Source organism: Oreochromis aureus, linkage group 5 (genome assembly GCF_013358895.1).
Source record: "Oreochromis aureus strain Israel breed Guangdong linkage group 5, ZZ_aureus, whole genome shotgun sequence".
Classification (NCBI taxonomy): domain Eukaryota; kingdom Metazoa; phylum Chordata; class Actinopteri; order Cichliformes; family Cichlidae; genus Oreochromis; species Oreochromis aureus.
Window position 1 is genome coordinate 15,728,336 of NC_052946.1, and position 16,189 is coordinate 15,744,524.

The 16,189-nt window shown below is 42.3% G+C and overlaps 1 protein-coding gene across 5 annotated transcripts; it reads left to right on the forward strand.

Annotated features, from left to right (window-relative positions):
* The first annotated feature begins 282 nt into the window (after nucleotides 1-282).
* Nucleotides 283-15,989, forward strand: per3 (period circadian clock 3). Of its 5 annotated transcripts, none has more exons than XM_031747647.2 (23): nucleotides 283-485; nucleotides 3,676-4,100; nucleotides 4,531-4,691; nucleotides 4,798-4,916; nucleotides 5,206-5,404; nucleotides 5,573-5,624; nucleotides 6,351-6,499; nucleotides 6,672-6,750; nucleotides 6,838-6,944; nucleotides 8,538-8,694; nucleotides 8,868-8,976; nucleotides 9,356-9,484; nucleotides 9,612-9,720; nucleotides 9,815-9,926; nucleotides 10,038-10,177; nucleotides 10,297-10,461; nucleotides 10,626-10,877; nucleotides 10,977-11,839; nucleotides 11,953-12,139; nucleotides 12,393-12,579; nucleotides 12,846-12,908; nucleotides 13,926-14,076; nucleotides 14,160-15,989. In XM_031747647.2, the coding sequence occupies exons 2-23, from the start codon at nucleotides 3,814-3,816 to the stop codon at nucleotides 14,280-14,282; spliced, it is 3,900 nt and encodes a 1,299-aa protein (XP_031603507.1). In that variant the 5' UTR covers nucleotides 283-485; nucleotides 3,676-3,813; the 3' UTR covers nucleotides 14,283-15,989. The 5 variants fall into 5 exon arrangements, with proteins under 5 accessions (XP_031603507.1, XP_031603506.1, XP_031603509.1 ...); XM_031747646.2 differs by having other exon boundaries at nucleotides 283-443; XM_031747649.2 differs by having other exon boundaries at nucleotides 283-443; nucleotides 10,300-10,461.
* The last annotated feature ends 200 nt before the right edge of the window (nucleotides 15,990-16,189 follow it).

Genomic DNA, 16,189 nt, shown 5'->3' on the forward strand with positions numbered 1-16,189 from the left:
CGTGCACTGCAGCAGCTGGACCATGCAACGGCTCTGTTCATTCATTTAGCGGTAGGGGCGGGGAGGTAGCGGGCTGGTAGTGTCAGTGCTCGCGCAGTCTGCTTCGGGCTTGTTGTTTCTCGGTTGTGTAACATGGAAATCCACGTGAATCGCCAGCAAGCCGCCCAACAGACCTGCCGCGGCAGACACGCCCACATCTTGTTTGCTATCCAATCCAATAATACATGTAAAACCCACCCGCCCAATCATCGCTTAATGGGCGTGGTTATGCTATACCGGGCTCACGTTGCACAAATGTGTCCACTGCTCTGGGATGGATGACGACTTAGCTACGTGACTGAGATATAACTGAAACAAAATACTTTCTGATGCGTTCCGGTGATCAATTAAGGAGACTCGTAACTTTTTCATTCTTGAGCCAAGACACGCGAGGAGCAGGAAAGGTAAATATTCCACCAAAAGACGAAAGACTGGGGGCGTCATTGGTGAGTTAGCTTTCTCGATAAACTAGCTAACCACCTGACGCACGGCTTCAGCTAGACGCAACAGTGGATGTAAACAAGTGAAATTAAATCATTGCCTTTTTTTGTTTGCTATAAAGTCGTTGCGAGTGTGTATTATGTGGTTTGGGCTTTTTGCTTCTTCAAGAAGTGAACGCTGACTTGACTGTAAGCAGTGGTGTAAGCAGTGTGTGTTGCTCATGTTAGCTGTATAACGTCTGCCATAAGTCAGGGAGCTGGAGCTCACGGGTTGCGCTGTGTTGGCTGGCAAGTTGGTAACAACCTAAAGCTCTTGTTGCTCAGATTTACATACGGTGCATTACTTACAAAGCAACCTATTATACTTGCTAATACAGTAGCTAACAGGCTATCAGTTTATTGCGTTATTGCGACCTTCGTACCCAGTTACTGTAGGGGGCGCTGTTTTCACCAAGCAACCTGGACTCTCACGTCGGTTAAAAGGTCTTAACACTAAACTACGTTAAGTTTTAGCTTTTTCGCTTTGTCCAGATGTGCTTACACAGCAGGCATGATGAGGTATTTGTGCATATGATTATTGAGATTGGCATGATTACATGAGTGTGAGTTAATTGCCCTCACTAAATGCTGTGTTTGTATTTTACTGTCTGAACCTTTCTGACACTTCCATAGACAGTGTAGGTTTTATACACACTGCGGATATTGCCCCTGATAAATACCCAGTATATTACAGCAACCCAGCTAAACCTGGCACAAAAAACAAACAAACTGATAATAAACTAATGGGAATTAATTGAAAAAGAACTGAATAAAAATAAAATAGAAATTTAAAAAATGTATATGAGAGGTCTTGATAGATAAAGCGCTATGTAATAACTCTGGGTACTGGACTTCACTGAAACTAGAAGCTGCCCAGTGGCAAGTCAGGTGTGGTGCTTTAGCTTGCACCGGAGTGGAGTTGCTGTCACTCCTTCAAGCATTGTGAGGTGGCCTCTGGACTTACTCGGGTCACTGGGTTCATATGGTGAGGTGGAGTAAGTTGTAGGCTTCTGCTGAACGTTAACAATTTTTAAAAAAGCCTGTAAAACAGGTAATAATGTTGACTTTCAGTTTTGCTTGTGTAATGGCTTATCTTAGCTTTTTAGGTGACTTCTGGAAGCAGTCTGTGATGGTGTTGAGCTGTGTTGCAGTGTGCATGCAGGTTCAAGTACAGAGCAACAGCCTAGGTCAAGTGTGTTGTTGTGCTGCATAAGTGAGAAAGTACCACAGCATCCTATGTATGCAACTACAATCGCGCATTTGTGTGTTGTGCATGTCAGTACAGGTATAATATCTCAATAGCATAATGTTTTATGCCCTCTGAATTGAGCAAACCAGTTATGTAATCCTCCTATGAAGACCTGATGAACGATGCAGGGTATTTTCACTCCCTCCTGCTTTTGCTTCTCAGTTTCTGTCCCTCTGTCTTTATTCTCAGTGTCTGGTCTCAGTGCCATATAGATGTGGTGGCAGCTGGAGTTTAATTATACCAATACCATAGAAAAAAAACTTGCCCAAGATGGCTGGAAGACAAGTGATTTCCTCTGATGACTGATGAAAATATTGGATAAAACAGCCTGTAGAATCACAGGGTTTGATTTTTAAAAAATCTGCATTTGCAGGGATTGCAAAAAATGTAAATGCATAATTAGTACTAACACCTATTATGCAACCCAGTATCACATTATTATATCTGGCAGAGCCTTACCTGGTCTTGGCAGTATTGATGGATGAGATGCGCATAAATCGCGGGAGAGAGTCAGAAAGCAGTGAGTCAGTTTTATGGCCAGACAGCCGAGTAGTATTAAATAACATGGCAGATTGTGTTTGTTCACATTTGCACAGAACATTTTTACTTGTTTATGTTTGGCAATAACATGCTCGTCCTTTCAAAAGAAGACAAGCGTTTGCTTCAAATTTAAAAACCTTTGGCACATCAGACATGCCCCAAGTTTAAAGTGGACGTGTGGACATATTTCTAGCACGATATTTCTATTCTAGGACTGTAGGCTAATAGTAGCTTTCACTATAATCCTCAGGCCCTCAGTTTGTTCTCCTTGAATCATGGTGTTTTACCTCTCATTGGAAGAAGCCCTCCCTTTAAAGCAACTTGCTTATGATTGGATGATCCTTGCAAGCAGAGGAACTGAATGGGAGGTAGATGGGGCTTCCAACTGGTTGTTAATATCTTTGTAAAGACATTTTGCCACTTATTTGAGAAAAAGTTCATTGGCAAGATTCCCAACTTTCATGATTGCTAACCGTGAGTTTTACCATGCTGAAGATGATCTGTTTCCAGTAAAGATTTACCTTGGCCTTTAAGGTGTCATGCATGATCTGTCTGTAGAAGTATGAGCAGTTGCTTATTAGGTAGGTTGACTTAATGATTACCTACACAAGTGTTAAAGTTTTTCCAAAAAGTCGCACTTTAACCAGAAGTGCTGTTGAAAGAAAATAGTTGTCACTGCACAACACTTTATTAAAAAATATGTTTTCACTGGCTAAATCTGAAATGATATACTAACACAAGGAAGTGTTTGTGGGGTAATGCAAGAACAGGATCCTCAGTGTATTATAGTAGTGACATTGGTGGTCAGAGATCAAGCCAGCTGAGATCTGCAACAATAACGCTTCAGTTTCACTGTTTAAACTTGAACGTTTTCAGTTTGTAAGGTGTAAGATGCAGTTTTAGAGTTGGCTCCTCATGAATGAGATTAAGTTTTCTGTAGTTTACTTAAACTAAACTACAAACTGAAACTAGATGTGGGAAAAACATGTACTTAACATAGTTGCCAAAAATAAAAATAGCACCAAAGCTTAATAAAATAAACTAAATGAACTTGGAAAACTTGTTGAAGTAAAAAGATACTAAAACCAAATTTTATTTTATTTTTATCTGTTAGTTTGGTAAAAATGTTATCACGTCTTGCATGATGAGACATTGATGGATGTGTTTATTGAGAGTCTACATGACTGTGAGACAGCTGCTTTCATAAAGTTCTGTGTTTCTATTGTAATACCTATACTGATTTTCCTAAATCTTGCCTCTGATATAAAATAAAACTTTTTCGTCCCAAACGTGGGATATTTGTTCCATATGCCCTCTATGCAATAATAATTAAACTCAGGCTTTTTGTTTATTTTCTTCTATTTGCAGTGGAAAAAACAGACCACATCCAACATTCAGCACTGACTGAATGAAAGTCAGTTTATTGTTACCACATGGAACCCATTCCCTTTGGTTGAACATATGAAGACCCTTACCGACCATTGTAACTGGAAAGAAAAATAATTGATGTGTGACCAACGTGTGGTGATGCCAGGAGGTGACAGTGGACTACATGGGGAGGAGCCTGCATTGCCGTCAGCCACAGCGAACGGTGGAGAGGTGGAGCGGGAGTTGTCCGGGAAGCGGAACGGCAGGGAAACATCCGAGCGCCTTGGAGGTGAAGAAAGTGGAGTTTCGGGTGGAGAGGTGGCACAGGAGGATGAAGAAATGGCGAGTGGTTCACACGACCTGTCTTCATCAACCAATCACAGCCCTGGGAGCGCTTCAGGATCCACCTCAGTTTCAGCTAAGAGGTATTCAACTCCAATGTGCTCTCACCATTTAGCATTTTCTGGACGCTTTCCATGGTGCCTTTCTGACCTTAGTTTCTGCAAAAATCCACAACAGCATGTCAGAGCTTTTTATCTATTACTATTGCTACACTGTTTAGCATGTGGCTCTGCCAAGTGGAGTACAGCACACTGTGACAACAGCCAGGGTTTTAACTTTCTTGCAGCATTTCAAGAATTTTGGCATAGAAGAAAACAAGCCAGAGTTTCCCAAAATAAACTGGAAAGATGCTTTTTACCAGCTGATCCTGAAGTTCTGCATCTGTGCTATGATATATTCATGGTATAATGGTGACAAAAATACTAACGGTGTCCGACAGAGTGAATCTTAGCTACTTAAGTACCTGTGAAAAATACTTAAATATCTTTTTATGCTGTTTCTGTGCGTATGTAGCAGCGAGCATGCAGAGGCTGGCAAAGGGCAGGACCACAGAGAGATGATGAATGCAGTGGCTGAGATGAAAAAGAGGCTCCCATCAGACAAACGCAGCCGCAGCAAAGCAAGCACTGTGGAGGCCTTGCATTACGCGCTCAACTGTGTCAAGCAAGTGCAAGGTAACCTGCCTAAATACAGAAGAGTCCATGTAGAATCTTAAGAAAACACTATTTATTTTTCTCCAAATACTGATACTGTGTGTGTGCCTTGGTTTGTCACCTGTAGCTAATAGTGAATACTACAAACTGCTCATGCAAAATGGGCAGGACGAGCGAAGAAATGCCACCGTTTGCACTCTGGAAGAGCTGGAGAGAGTCACCTCAGAACACACCCTTAAAAATACGGTATGCACATCAAACTTAGATGCACAGGTTCTGATGTTATTGTCTCCTTTTTTAATGTATCACTGAAGATGTCATAGGACGCACTAAGCATTTGTTTAGAGCTGTTCTGAAATCCTGTTTTGAGGCAGTCTTAAAGATGCAAATACACATCCATATGTACATTTATTTTGCCTCACTCCTGAGCGGGTGTGTGAGTGTATGTGTGTTTATTGCTTTTGTGTGTGTCTGTGACTTTGCTTGCTTGTGTGCATGTTTTTCTGGGTGCGTACATCTCTCTGCCTGTTTGTAGGATTCCTTCGTGGTGGTTTTCTCCCTGGCCAGCGGCCGCGTCCTGTATGCATCGGAGCAGGCTCCCAGCATCCTGTGCTGCAAGAGGAAGTTTCTGGAGTCCGCCAAATTTGTGGAGTTGCTCTTCCACCAAGATGTCAATGTCTTCTATTCACACACTGCGCAACCCCATTTGCCACCTTGGAGCAACTCGCACACAGGTGCTGTATTTTATTTATTTATTTAGATTAAATAAATAAAATACGGCACAGGGACGTGTTTTTGTTTTTTAAGTTAGTTTGCACATACTAGTGTCTCAGTGGGTATTTAACAGAAATAATGAAAGAGAATATGGCTAACTGACTTCCCTCGCTTCTTTTTCTCTGTAGCCGGCGTTCTGTTTGATTGTGCCCAGGTCAAGTCCTTCTTCTGCCGAATCAGGTCAGTACTTTTTTTTTTCTTCATATCCCTTAATTCCTTAAACAATAATTAATTTTTTTTAAGGCAGATTTAATAAAATATATGAGCTCGATTCCATTAAACCCTACATCTGATGTTGCCCTTGTGTATCCAGACTATAAACTGCAGTAATTTCAGGGTTTTTAAATTATTATTGTTGTTTTTTTATTATTATAATTGTGTAACTTCTACAAGCTTGTGCAGCTGTTACAAAATAATTTCCTGCAGGGTGTAATGAAGTTTCATTCTGATTGTCAACTCTTCCTCTATAAGGAATTCCATCAATACATGCTTTTTAATGAATGTGTCTTTAGAAACTGTGCTCGCTCCATGGTGTAGTGGTTAACACATTCATTTTATGTGCAAAAGATTCCCAGTCTGAGACCAGTAGGGGACACAAGCCTGGAAAAATATGACGGTTGCGTTAGGAGGGGCTTCTGGTGTGAAATGTGTGCCAAATCAAACATGATTATCCATCAGCTCTTGTGACTGAAAGTACCTCCATAGCCCTAGAAAATATTCATTTCACACATTCTTACAAGAATTAAATTAGCTGTCATCAACTTGTACCAATAGATATCATTGAAATTTGAATTGTTTTCATTAGATCTTTATTTTAGGGTTTGAAACTGGTGCAGGTAACAATTCCTGTTTTCATCTTTGATCACAATAAATTCAGATTTGATTGTTGTGTTTTGTGTGTTTTAGGGGTGGGAAGGATCGTGAGGGTGAGATGCGTTACAACCCATTTCGGATAACACCCTACCAGCTGAAGGTGCAGGGATCTGGGAGCAGTGGGGAGGAGGAGGAGCCGTGCTGCCTGGCACTGGCTGAACGCATCATCTCTGGATATGAAGGTGATACCGTGTTTGTCTTTGAACATGCAGCTTTGATGCTCTGATAGGTCTATGCAATTTTATCTATAACAACCCCAAACACTTTCTGAGAAACTCTTCTGGTATTTTGATGAACTTATAACCACTGCTTATTCATGCTTTGCACTGGTGTTTATATGATTTGTGTATGCAGCACCTCGGATCCCCATGGACAAGCGCATCTTTACCACAACACACTCCCCTGGTTGTGTGTTTCTGGAAGTTGATGACAGGTCAATACACACAAATTTCCAGTCCCAAGCTTTGAAAATTAATGGCAGTGTTTGAAAAGAGCTGATTTTTATGGTGACTGTTCACAGGGCCGTGCCTTTGCTTGGATACCTTCCTCAGGATCTGATAGGCACGTCGTTGCTGACTTGCATTCACCCAGAGGACCGCCCACTCATGCTGTCCATGCACCGGAAAAGTGAGTTTGTGGGGAGGATGAGTGCAAAAGTTTAGTCTGCTGATAAGAAAACTGCATTTCAATGAGCTCACTCAAATTGTATATTTAAATAGATAGATATTCTCTTTTTCATTATACTGTAAAAAAATGCCAGACAAATAATAAAATAACTAGTAGATTAATCAACCAGAGCAAGGTTTATCCTAAGCATTTCTTTTTACCATGACTGTAACTGAAAGTACACACGCTTTGAAATTATAAGATTTTAGCTTTCAGGACATAATAAAAATAATTAGGATTAGACCTCAGGTGAACAACAGCAAGTTAAATAATACACTATGTCATAATTAAAAAAAAAAAAAAAAAAAACCTAGGGCAAAATGCAGAAGCATTGTTTGAAAAACTAAGGACTCTTACTTCTTCCATAGTACTGTAGTTGAGAGAATAAGTAGAAACCAGGGTGCTGCTCTTGATCAAGTGATCATCAGCAAATGTGAGCACCTCTATGAAAGCAGACGTTTGGGCAGTTTGGTGGTCTGGAGTGTTCACATATGTGTTAAAATGATGCAGAGGAAAGACATCAGCAGTGATCTTAAAGAAGGATTATGAACCTTTTTCCAAGCAATTGGAATTCCATCATTCTGCAGTGTGAAAGACTATTCACATTCAAGTGGAAAACATTCCAAACATTTGCCAGTCTTTCCAGGAGTGAACTTGCCAGACTCCACAGGCCTCTGTTAGCATGTTAAATGTTAAAGTTCACGACAGGACAATTAGAAAAAGACTGAACAAGTATGGCTTGTTTAGTTGGGTTGCCAGGAGAATGCTTCTTCTCTCTAAAGAACACGGTAGCACAGTTTAGGTTTGCAGAATAGAACAAACCACAGGACTCCTTGGGACAGATGAGACCAAAATTGAGGTGTTTGGCCATAATGCACAACGCCATGTTTGGACGGCATGAACACAGCATATCAGCACAAACGCCTCATACAAACTGTAAAGCACGGTAATGGGGCGGGCTGGGGGTGATCACTTGAGCTTGTGTTGCAGCCACAGGACCTGGACACTTTGGTATGCAGAGGAGTTAATGGACTGCAATGTATTCTACAGTCATTTGTGAGGGCACGTGTAAGCAGAATAACTACAACAGCCTGTCTGAAAAAGAAAAGAATCAGTGTATTGCAATTGTCCAGACCTCAACCTGACTGAAATGCTTTCCCTTGGTTAAGAGTTATGCATAAACAAATACCACAAACCTCAATGAAGTGAAGCAACCCTGGAAAGAGGAATGGGTCAGAATTCCTCCACAATGATTTGAGAGACTGATAAAGTTTCTCACATCATACAGAAAATTATTACTTCAAGTTATTGCTGCTAATGGTGGCTCTAAAAGCTATTGAATCATGGGATATATTTAGTTTTTAACACACTGCTTCAGCATTTTTATTTTATTTTAGTATTAAATAAACATTGAAACAGTTAAAATATCATAATATTTTATTATTATGTCCTAATACCAAATCTTTAGACTTGACAGTAATTTCTTTTTACCATGACTGGATTTTTTTCATAGATGGTATTTATTTATTTTTTATCGCTTCATGCCTTGCTCAGTCTTGAAGCATGCGGGCCAGCCTCCATTTGAACATTCTCCCGTGCGTCTGCGCTGTCAGAATGGAGACTACATCACCTTGGACACCAGCTGGTCCAGCTTCATCAACCCATGGAGCCGTAAGGTGGCCTTCATCATTGGGCGCCACAAAGTCAGGACGTAAGTTCCATAAGCATAAAATCTAAACCACAAGAAGACAAAAATGTGCGCTGATGTATAGAGTTTGATGTCCGTTGTGTAATCCCCCTGGGTTTCTGTGAAAGCGGTGTGCGATTACATGAATGACGCAGTAACAAAGATAACATCACTCTGCTTGCTGCCTTTGCCTACAGGAGTCCTCTGAATGAGGATGTGTTTGCTGCTCGAGCGAAGGAGTTTGTTCCCGTAACTCATGAGGAAATAAAAGATCTTCAGGCAAAGATCTATAAGCTTTTCCTACAGGTGAATATGTCATTGCTGAATAAATGAATTCCAGAAAGCACTCACTTGAAATCCTTTGTTGCTGTAATGCAACAAAGGTGCTGGTATCATGCTGGTATCAGCGTAATAACATAAAAGCTGATCATGTTTCAGTCCTGTCAGAAAAAGGAAAAAATAAAAAATAATTCATACTAAATGGGCTTTTTCATTTATTTATTTTTTTGTCACTGCAAAGTTTGTTTTTGTTTGTTTTTTTTGTTTTTTTTGTTTTTGTTTTTTTGCTTTTTTCTTGGCTAGCTAGTTGGAGTATGTGTGGTTTTTGCATTTTGGTTGCTGTACAGAGGCTGAAAAAAGAAGCATTAATATACAATCTGTTCTTCTTTGTGGCTCTTCTTTACAGCCCGTGCACAACAATGGCTCCAGTGGTTACGGTAGTTTAGGCAGCAACGGCTCTCACGAGCACTACATCAGCGTTGCATCTTCGAGTGACAGCAATGGCAACGTGTGGGAGGACTCGCACCGGGAACCGGTAAGACATCACAGTGAGGTCATCATCCAGGAATTCACGTGTCACGCAGTTACCTAACTATCTATTGCCATGGTTAATCATGCACTTTTTGTGGGGGTGTTGTGTTCGTCTGTTTGTGTTTTTCCAGATGACTTTACAGCAGATCTGTGCTGATGTAAACAGAGTGAAGAGTTGGGGCCAGCAGGCTTATCTGGATTCCAACCACAAAATTGCTTTCCTTGGAAAACGTGTCACAGGTATCGCAGTTTGACATCCACTGAGTACAAAACAGTTAAAATGTGTTTTTTAAAACTGGCAGATATTTTAAATGTTGGCTGTTTATTTTGCCAGCTCCTCTACCCCCTGCAGCCCCCAATGCTGAGGTCAGAGAGCACGAAGAGAGCAGGAAGCAAACACACATTCCCTCCTATCAGCAAATCAACTGTGTGGATAACATCATCAGGTGTGTGGCGATCAACATGACATTTTTTTTTTTCTGCAGCACTCTGTCCTTGTCATAATATTGACTCCTGCTTTCCCTGTTGGTTTGCGCACGTTTCTTGTGTGTAACCAGATATTTAGAGAGCTGTACAGGTCCAGCCCTCAAGCGGAAGAGTGAATCTCATTCCTTGGTTACCTCTTCTTCCTCATCCTCTACCTCAGAAGATGACAAGCCCGCAGGAGCCACTGACACAGCTCAGGAGAGTTCAGATGGTATAAACCCACACAGAGCACATGGCTTAGCATTCTCTTACTTTTAGGGTGAAAGTCTGCAATGTTTCTGTCATATAAACTCTTTTTGCTCCTGGTGTTTGTTTTTTCTTACTCTTCAGCAGTCGTGGTGGAGACTGAGGTGTCAGTGAGCCCTCCAACTCCAGCTGTAGTCGGGGCACCTCTGACAGACATCACCATGTCTACTAAAGCCATGAGTGTTGTCTCGGTCACCAGCCAGTGTTCATACAGCAGTACCATAGTGCACGTGCCACAGCCTGAGTCAGGTATATGAACATAGTCTTATATCATGAGTGACACCTGCTCAGATGCTTTTTTTTTCTTCTCTTAATGGTAAAATTTCTAAATTCTCTCTGGAGTTTTGCACAGAGAGAAATGTTTAGTGCTTTCTTTTGACACTGACCCCCCCTACCCCCACGTTTTCTGTCAGAGGCCACAGCACTGGAGGATGCCCCGATGGGCAGTGAGCCTGCTGATCCTGCCCCAACCCCTGTCCGTCCAGCTCCGAGCCCTGCCGCAGAGGAAAGAAGGTTTGTTGGTCTCACCAAGGAGGTGCTGTCAGCTCACACCCAGAAGGAGGAGCAAGAATATGTGGATCGATTCCGCCATCGCATCCTTCAGAGCCCTTACAGCTCGTATCTGCAGCTGGACAACAGCTCTTTGGCTCGTTCCCACCACCCAGGTTTGTTGAATATTTCTTTAGCAACGCAGCTGATGTTTTGAAGTCTGACAAAGTGTTTGTGCAACTTTAATTTTTATGATCTTTATACGTTCACTGTAGGAGACTACCTGCGTCCACTGAGTGCCGGAGGTTGGAATCGTTCTCGAAAAGGGAAGCCAAGACACAAGCGTCCCAAACCCCAGGGTTCCTCAGACAGCTATGCCTCCCCACCTGAACCCCCTCGCCGTGTCCCTGACTCCTCATGGCCCTCCTCAGAGTCCTCCCAGCCCCAGGTGGGAGCACCCTACAGCCAAACATCTCCAGTCCAGGTGCCATTCTTTCCTGTAATGGGGAAGCCTGGCCCAGAACAATCACCCAGGACACAACAGCTGCCTGGAGCAGCTCCTGCGGGGCTTCAGCCTCCTGACCAGCTCAGCTACAACTTCAACATAATGCAACCTACTCAGAGCCTGCCAGGCATGCAGCAGATCCAAATGGAGACCATTCAGAATGTTCAGAATACCCAAAACTTTCACAACCTGCAACCCATAGCTCCAACACAGACCTTCAACCCTTCTTTCATGGCTCCAGTCATGGCTGTCATCCTGCCCAACTACCCCACTTTTACCCCAGGTTACCCATCCATTTATCCACAGTCAGCTCAGTCTATACTGCCACAGATACCCATCACTATGACAGGGTATGCCCCTGTCAGTGCACCTTTCCCTCAGCCTCAGTTTCAGGCCCAGCCTGGTCCCCATACTCAGACATCCCCAGGCCTTTTACTTTGCTCTCCCAGAGCGAGTTCATCTGTCGGCGAAGAAGAGGAAGCGGCTGGGCCTAGAGCTTTGTTCTCTAGTTCTCGCTCAAGTTCTCCACTGCAGCTCAATCTGCTGCAGGAAGAACTGCCCAAACCGAGTGAAGGGCAAAGCAGCACCGGGCACAACCACGCCGAGAGCCTCCATGAACAACATGCCAATGAGGTGAGTCAATCAACCATCTTTTATAACAGGTATGGGTTGATTATAGGTCTGATAGTTTTCTCACTCTAAATTGCTGATTGATTTCTGACTGAAACCATCTTTTTTATGACTAGCATGATGTCCCAGGAGAGTCTGGCAACCATGATGCCCAGTCAACATCCAGCGAGCTCCTTGACTTACTGCTTCAGGAGGACGCCAGGTCAGGGACTGGCTCCAATGCCTCAGGGTCTGGATCAGGGGAGTCTGGAGGCTCACTGGGGTCTGGATCTGGCTCCAATGGAACCTCTACTTCACACACTGGTAAGGAAGGCAATATGCATGCATGCAATTCATGCAAAAACAGCCTTTTTTGTACCATATTTGTAAAGCATAAGTCTAGTTGTTATAGTTTTGTTGACTTTCAATTTCCAATGTCCGTGTACGCCAAGCTTCTAAATGTTGCTGCATGTTACAAACAAGTAAAAGAATGCCGTGCAAATGCAAAGCAGAGAAGCAACATTTTCAGTTAAGAGTAGGATGGAAGGATGTGAATGAATTTCTCCCTGGGTTACAGGCAGCAGCAACAGCAGTAAATACTTTGCCAGCAACGATTCATCGGACACGTCACGCAAAGCTCGTAAGAGCCAGGAGACACTGGCAGAGCACAAACACACCTTCGAGAATCAGTCGGAAAACTCCCTGTGGAGCATGATCCAGCACATGCCCGAGCGTGTCATGATGACATACCAGATCCACACCAGGTATACCAATACACTTAATTAATGATGGATAAAAGGGAAACGCCTTCTTGAGAAAAGCTATTTTGGCATTACAAATTAGTGTGTGGAATTACTTTTGTATCTTTCTTGTGATTTTTAGAGCGAACCCTGAACATTGCGCGCAGTTTTTTAAAACAATTTTTAATGCAAGATGACTTTCTGATGAAAATGTAAATCCAGTTCCAGTTAAAGAATAACAGAAACGTGTATTTGTTTAACCCATTACCCATCTCGTTTATAAACTGTAGATATTTCCAAGCTGTCCCTCCGATCGAGTCTGGCCAACAGAGACGTGTCGTACATCTTTCAGCGTGGGTCCCGCCTACTTTTCAAACAAGTTTCTAAGCTTTAGGATTCGCAAATCACATTTTAGAGCCACATTTGAAGTCAGTGTAATACATTTACGATCGAGCTTTCAAGTTTAATTTACAATTGCAAACGCGTTCTGTTTTATAGTAACAGAGGCACAAAACTAATACAAGCATGGCCAGAAATAATGTCAGCCTGTTCAGTGCATTTCAGCTTAGCTTTTTTTTTTTCCCTGTGACACTTTCCCTGTGGCCTTTGAAACCTGGTGCTTTGTACTAGAAATCATTTATCTTGAATATAAAGCGTGGATTATACTCACTAGTTGACTGAGTAAGCGCAGTAAGGTTAGAGGTGAGGCTTTTATGAGGCTCATAAAGTCAAAACGTGCAAGTGTTGTTTCTTTTGTTCTTTCTAGCAATTTTGGGGGGACACAGTCATTTTCATGATTCTCAAACACTGGAGTCTTATCTAAATGTCTTACCTTGTTTAATCTGGCAAGGTATTTAGTCTTTTTGTCTGATGGCTTTGCTTATTCAAAGCCAAATGGTACAGCAAGGGCTACCTGCTGATTTGATTATGTAATGATATTATCTAATCCGGGAGAACAATAAACACCAAAGCCGTCTTCACAGTACTGTGCTTATTTATATTTATACCAGTATGGTTTGGTTTATTGGATGGAATTCTTATACCGTATACATATTTTTTTTTTTTCTTTATTATTAACTTTTTTTACAAAACACAAACAAGAAGACAGAACAAGCAATGGGTGTAAACCAAAAGCATTCCCTCAAAGCCCCTTTTAATGGGACAGGAGCGGCCAAATTATGTCCAGGTTACAGTTCAAGTGTGTCGACGTGCCATACTGTTTAGAAACCCAAACAAATATGCCCCTCACAGGTGTGAGAATCACCCCTGTGCAATACCACACTTGTCACACATGGGGGAGACAGTTCATCTTCATGCTCTTTACCTTTTCTTCATCATCCTTCATCATCTCATGTTTTCTCTCCCTGCAGGGACCAGAACAAGGTTTTGGCAGAGGACAGGGAGAAGCTTCGAGTGCTTCAGCCCCTCCAGCCGTGGTTCAGCCAAGAGCAGAGAGAGGAGCTGGCTGAAGTCCATCCATGGATCAAACAGCACGCCATCCCACAGGAAATAGACACACAGGTATCGCCAGGAATCACTCACTGTGAACATTTTTGTTTTCGTTTCCTGTGAGCGTGTGTTTAATGCATTGCTGTCTCTCTCAGGGTTGCATGAGCTGCAGCTCAGGTGCAGGCATATCCCACCCCCCTCACCCGCCTGCACCTGACAGTTCCTCACCTCTGGAGAGCCCTCAGCACGACCCGATCGGACCCGTGGTTGACACTTGAGAAACTCTGACCAGAAATCACCCACCATCAGGTTTACAGTGTGCCAGCCCTGTCAGGAACCTCAACAACTCTCACCGTGCATCTCTTTTGACCAGTCTGAAGGAGTGGATCCCTGTGCTTTAGTGTAAAATCTAATATGTTTAATAAAGGTAACAGAGACTGGACCAGGCCCTAAGGAACAGAGGAGGCAAGACATGGGCATTTTCTTTCAGTCTGCTTAATGTGGCTGTTCTTATTGGACCATGAATATTACATTTCTCCTTTTATGTGTTAATAGAGCCCCTAAAGAGGGGGGGTTTGGGTTGTATTTAAGACTGTTCAGATCTATGAACCATATATGAAAAGTGCCCTGGGATGAACATGAGCACTGTGTATACACCTGGTCTGTAGAACAGGAGTGACTGGCTGGGAAGATGAAGACGGCGCTGGCCCAGAGTATCAGAACATATGTCAAACTCTTCTCCAGTAACACTGAGTCCAGGATGTACAGTATGTGTACTACATCAGCTCCTTCGGTGACATAATTAACACATTGTAATTTTTTTTTTTTTTTTTTTTAAGTTAATTTTTTTTTCCCCCGAGGGACACTAAGATGAAAACAAATTTGCTGCTTTGCTGCTTTTCTGCTTTAGGACACCCAGATTTGAATATGGTGTTGTTACTGGAATTTACACTCTTGTTCCGTAGGCTTGTTTCCTTCAAAGCGTTCTCATCCCAGAGTATAATATACAGCCGTTCTGGCAATGCAGACATAAACACAAGGTGTTCTTTGTGCAACTTGTACAGAGTAATAATATCTGCTTTAGAAGGCTGTGGGTTGTCCTATTTGAAAGCTTTGGAAACCAAAAAGTTCTTGGGTAAGTTGAGGTAAAGATTGTGTTTTGGGGTTCTCAGCATTAGCCCTACATTGCCATTAAGCAAACAGTACAAGCGACCGTATTTGCTGAGCTGTGAGTGAAATATCCTTCTTTTACCTGGTGAACCACAGCACAGACAGTAAAGGGCACCTTGTTGTATCTGTGAGACACCAGCCGCTTTGACAGAACTCCCATGTATGACGTCCTGGGAATAAGAATGGGCCGTTTTCCTGTTGTTCAGAGCATCAGCTTCAACATTTTGATCATTTCAAATTGAACTTGGTGCTAGAAGACACATCTAGCCCGTTACCTAAAACTTCCTGTAGCAAGTCCTTTCTCCACCCACCTATCCTGCCTGGTCATCGCCCTGTAATACCTGTAGCTTGCCTCTTAATTGTAAACACAAACAGTGTGGCCCCAAATTTCCGCTCATCTTGTGTTTACTAAGTAAATGAATTTCCTTCTACACCCTGCAGCTGTCTGCCTGATTGGATGTATGTTTGTATGAAAGGGAGACCGGGAAGAACCAACTAGCCTGTTGTAGTTCTGTGAATGTTTTTCTTCTTCCTGTACTGAATTTAAATCACAGGCGAGCTTGTGGTTGTGTATAAGTGTGCGTGTCGGCCGACTGCGAGCTGCTTCTTTCGATACACTTGTCCAACAGTGCAAGACAGATCGTGGTTTTCTACAGTTTTTAGATTGAAAGTATATAACAGTATCATGTATTTTATAGGAAATGTACACAAAATGAACTTCACAAAGTGTATAAAAAGCCATTTGTCTTGAATTCAGGGACTGTTTGTGACACAAAGGAATGAATAAATGAGATGAAACCTAAATTACAGTTCGACATGAGTGTCAGTCACATATTTACGTAACATTAAACTCATGCTTGTGGATTTTTTTGACTAAAGAAGACCTTCCTCCTAAATTTCATGTTTGAGTTTTTAAAGTTGAATTTCATATTTTGTCATCTGAGGAGACTCCTGGGCAGAGCAGGAAATGCTGGAGAGATCATATCTGCTGGCTTAGAAATGCCGCCTTACCCCC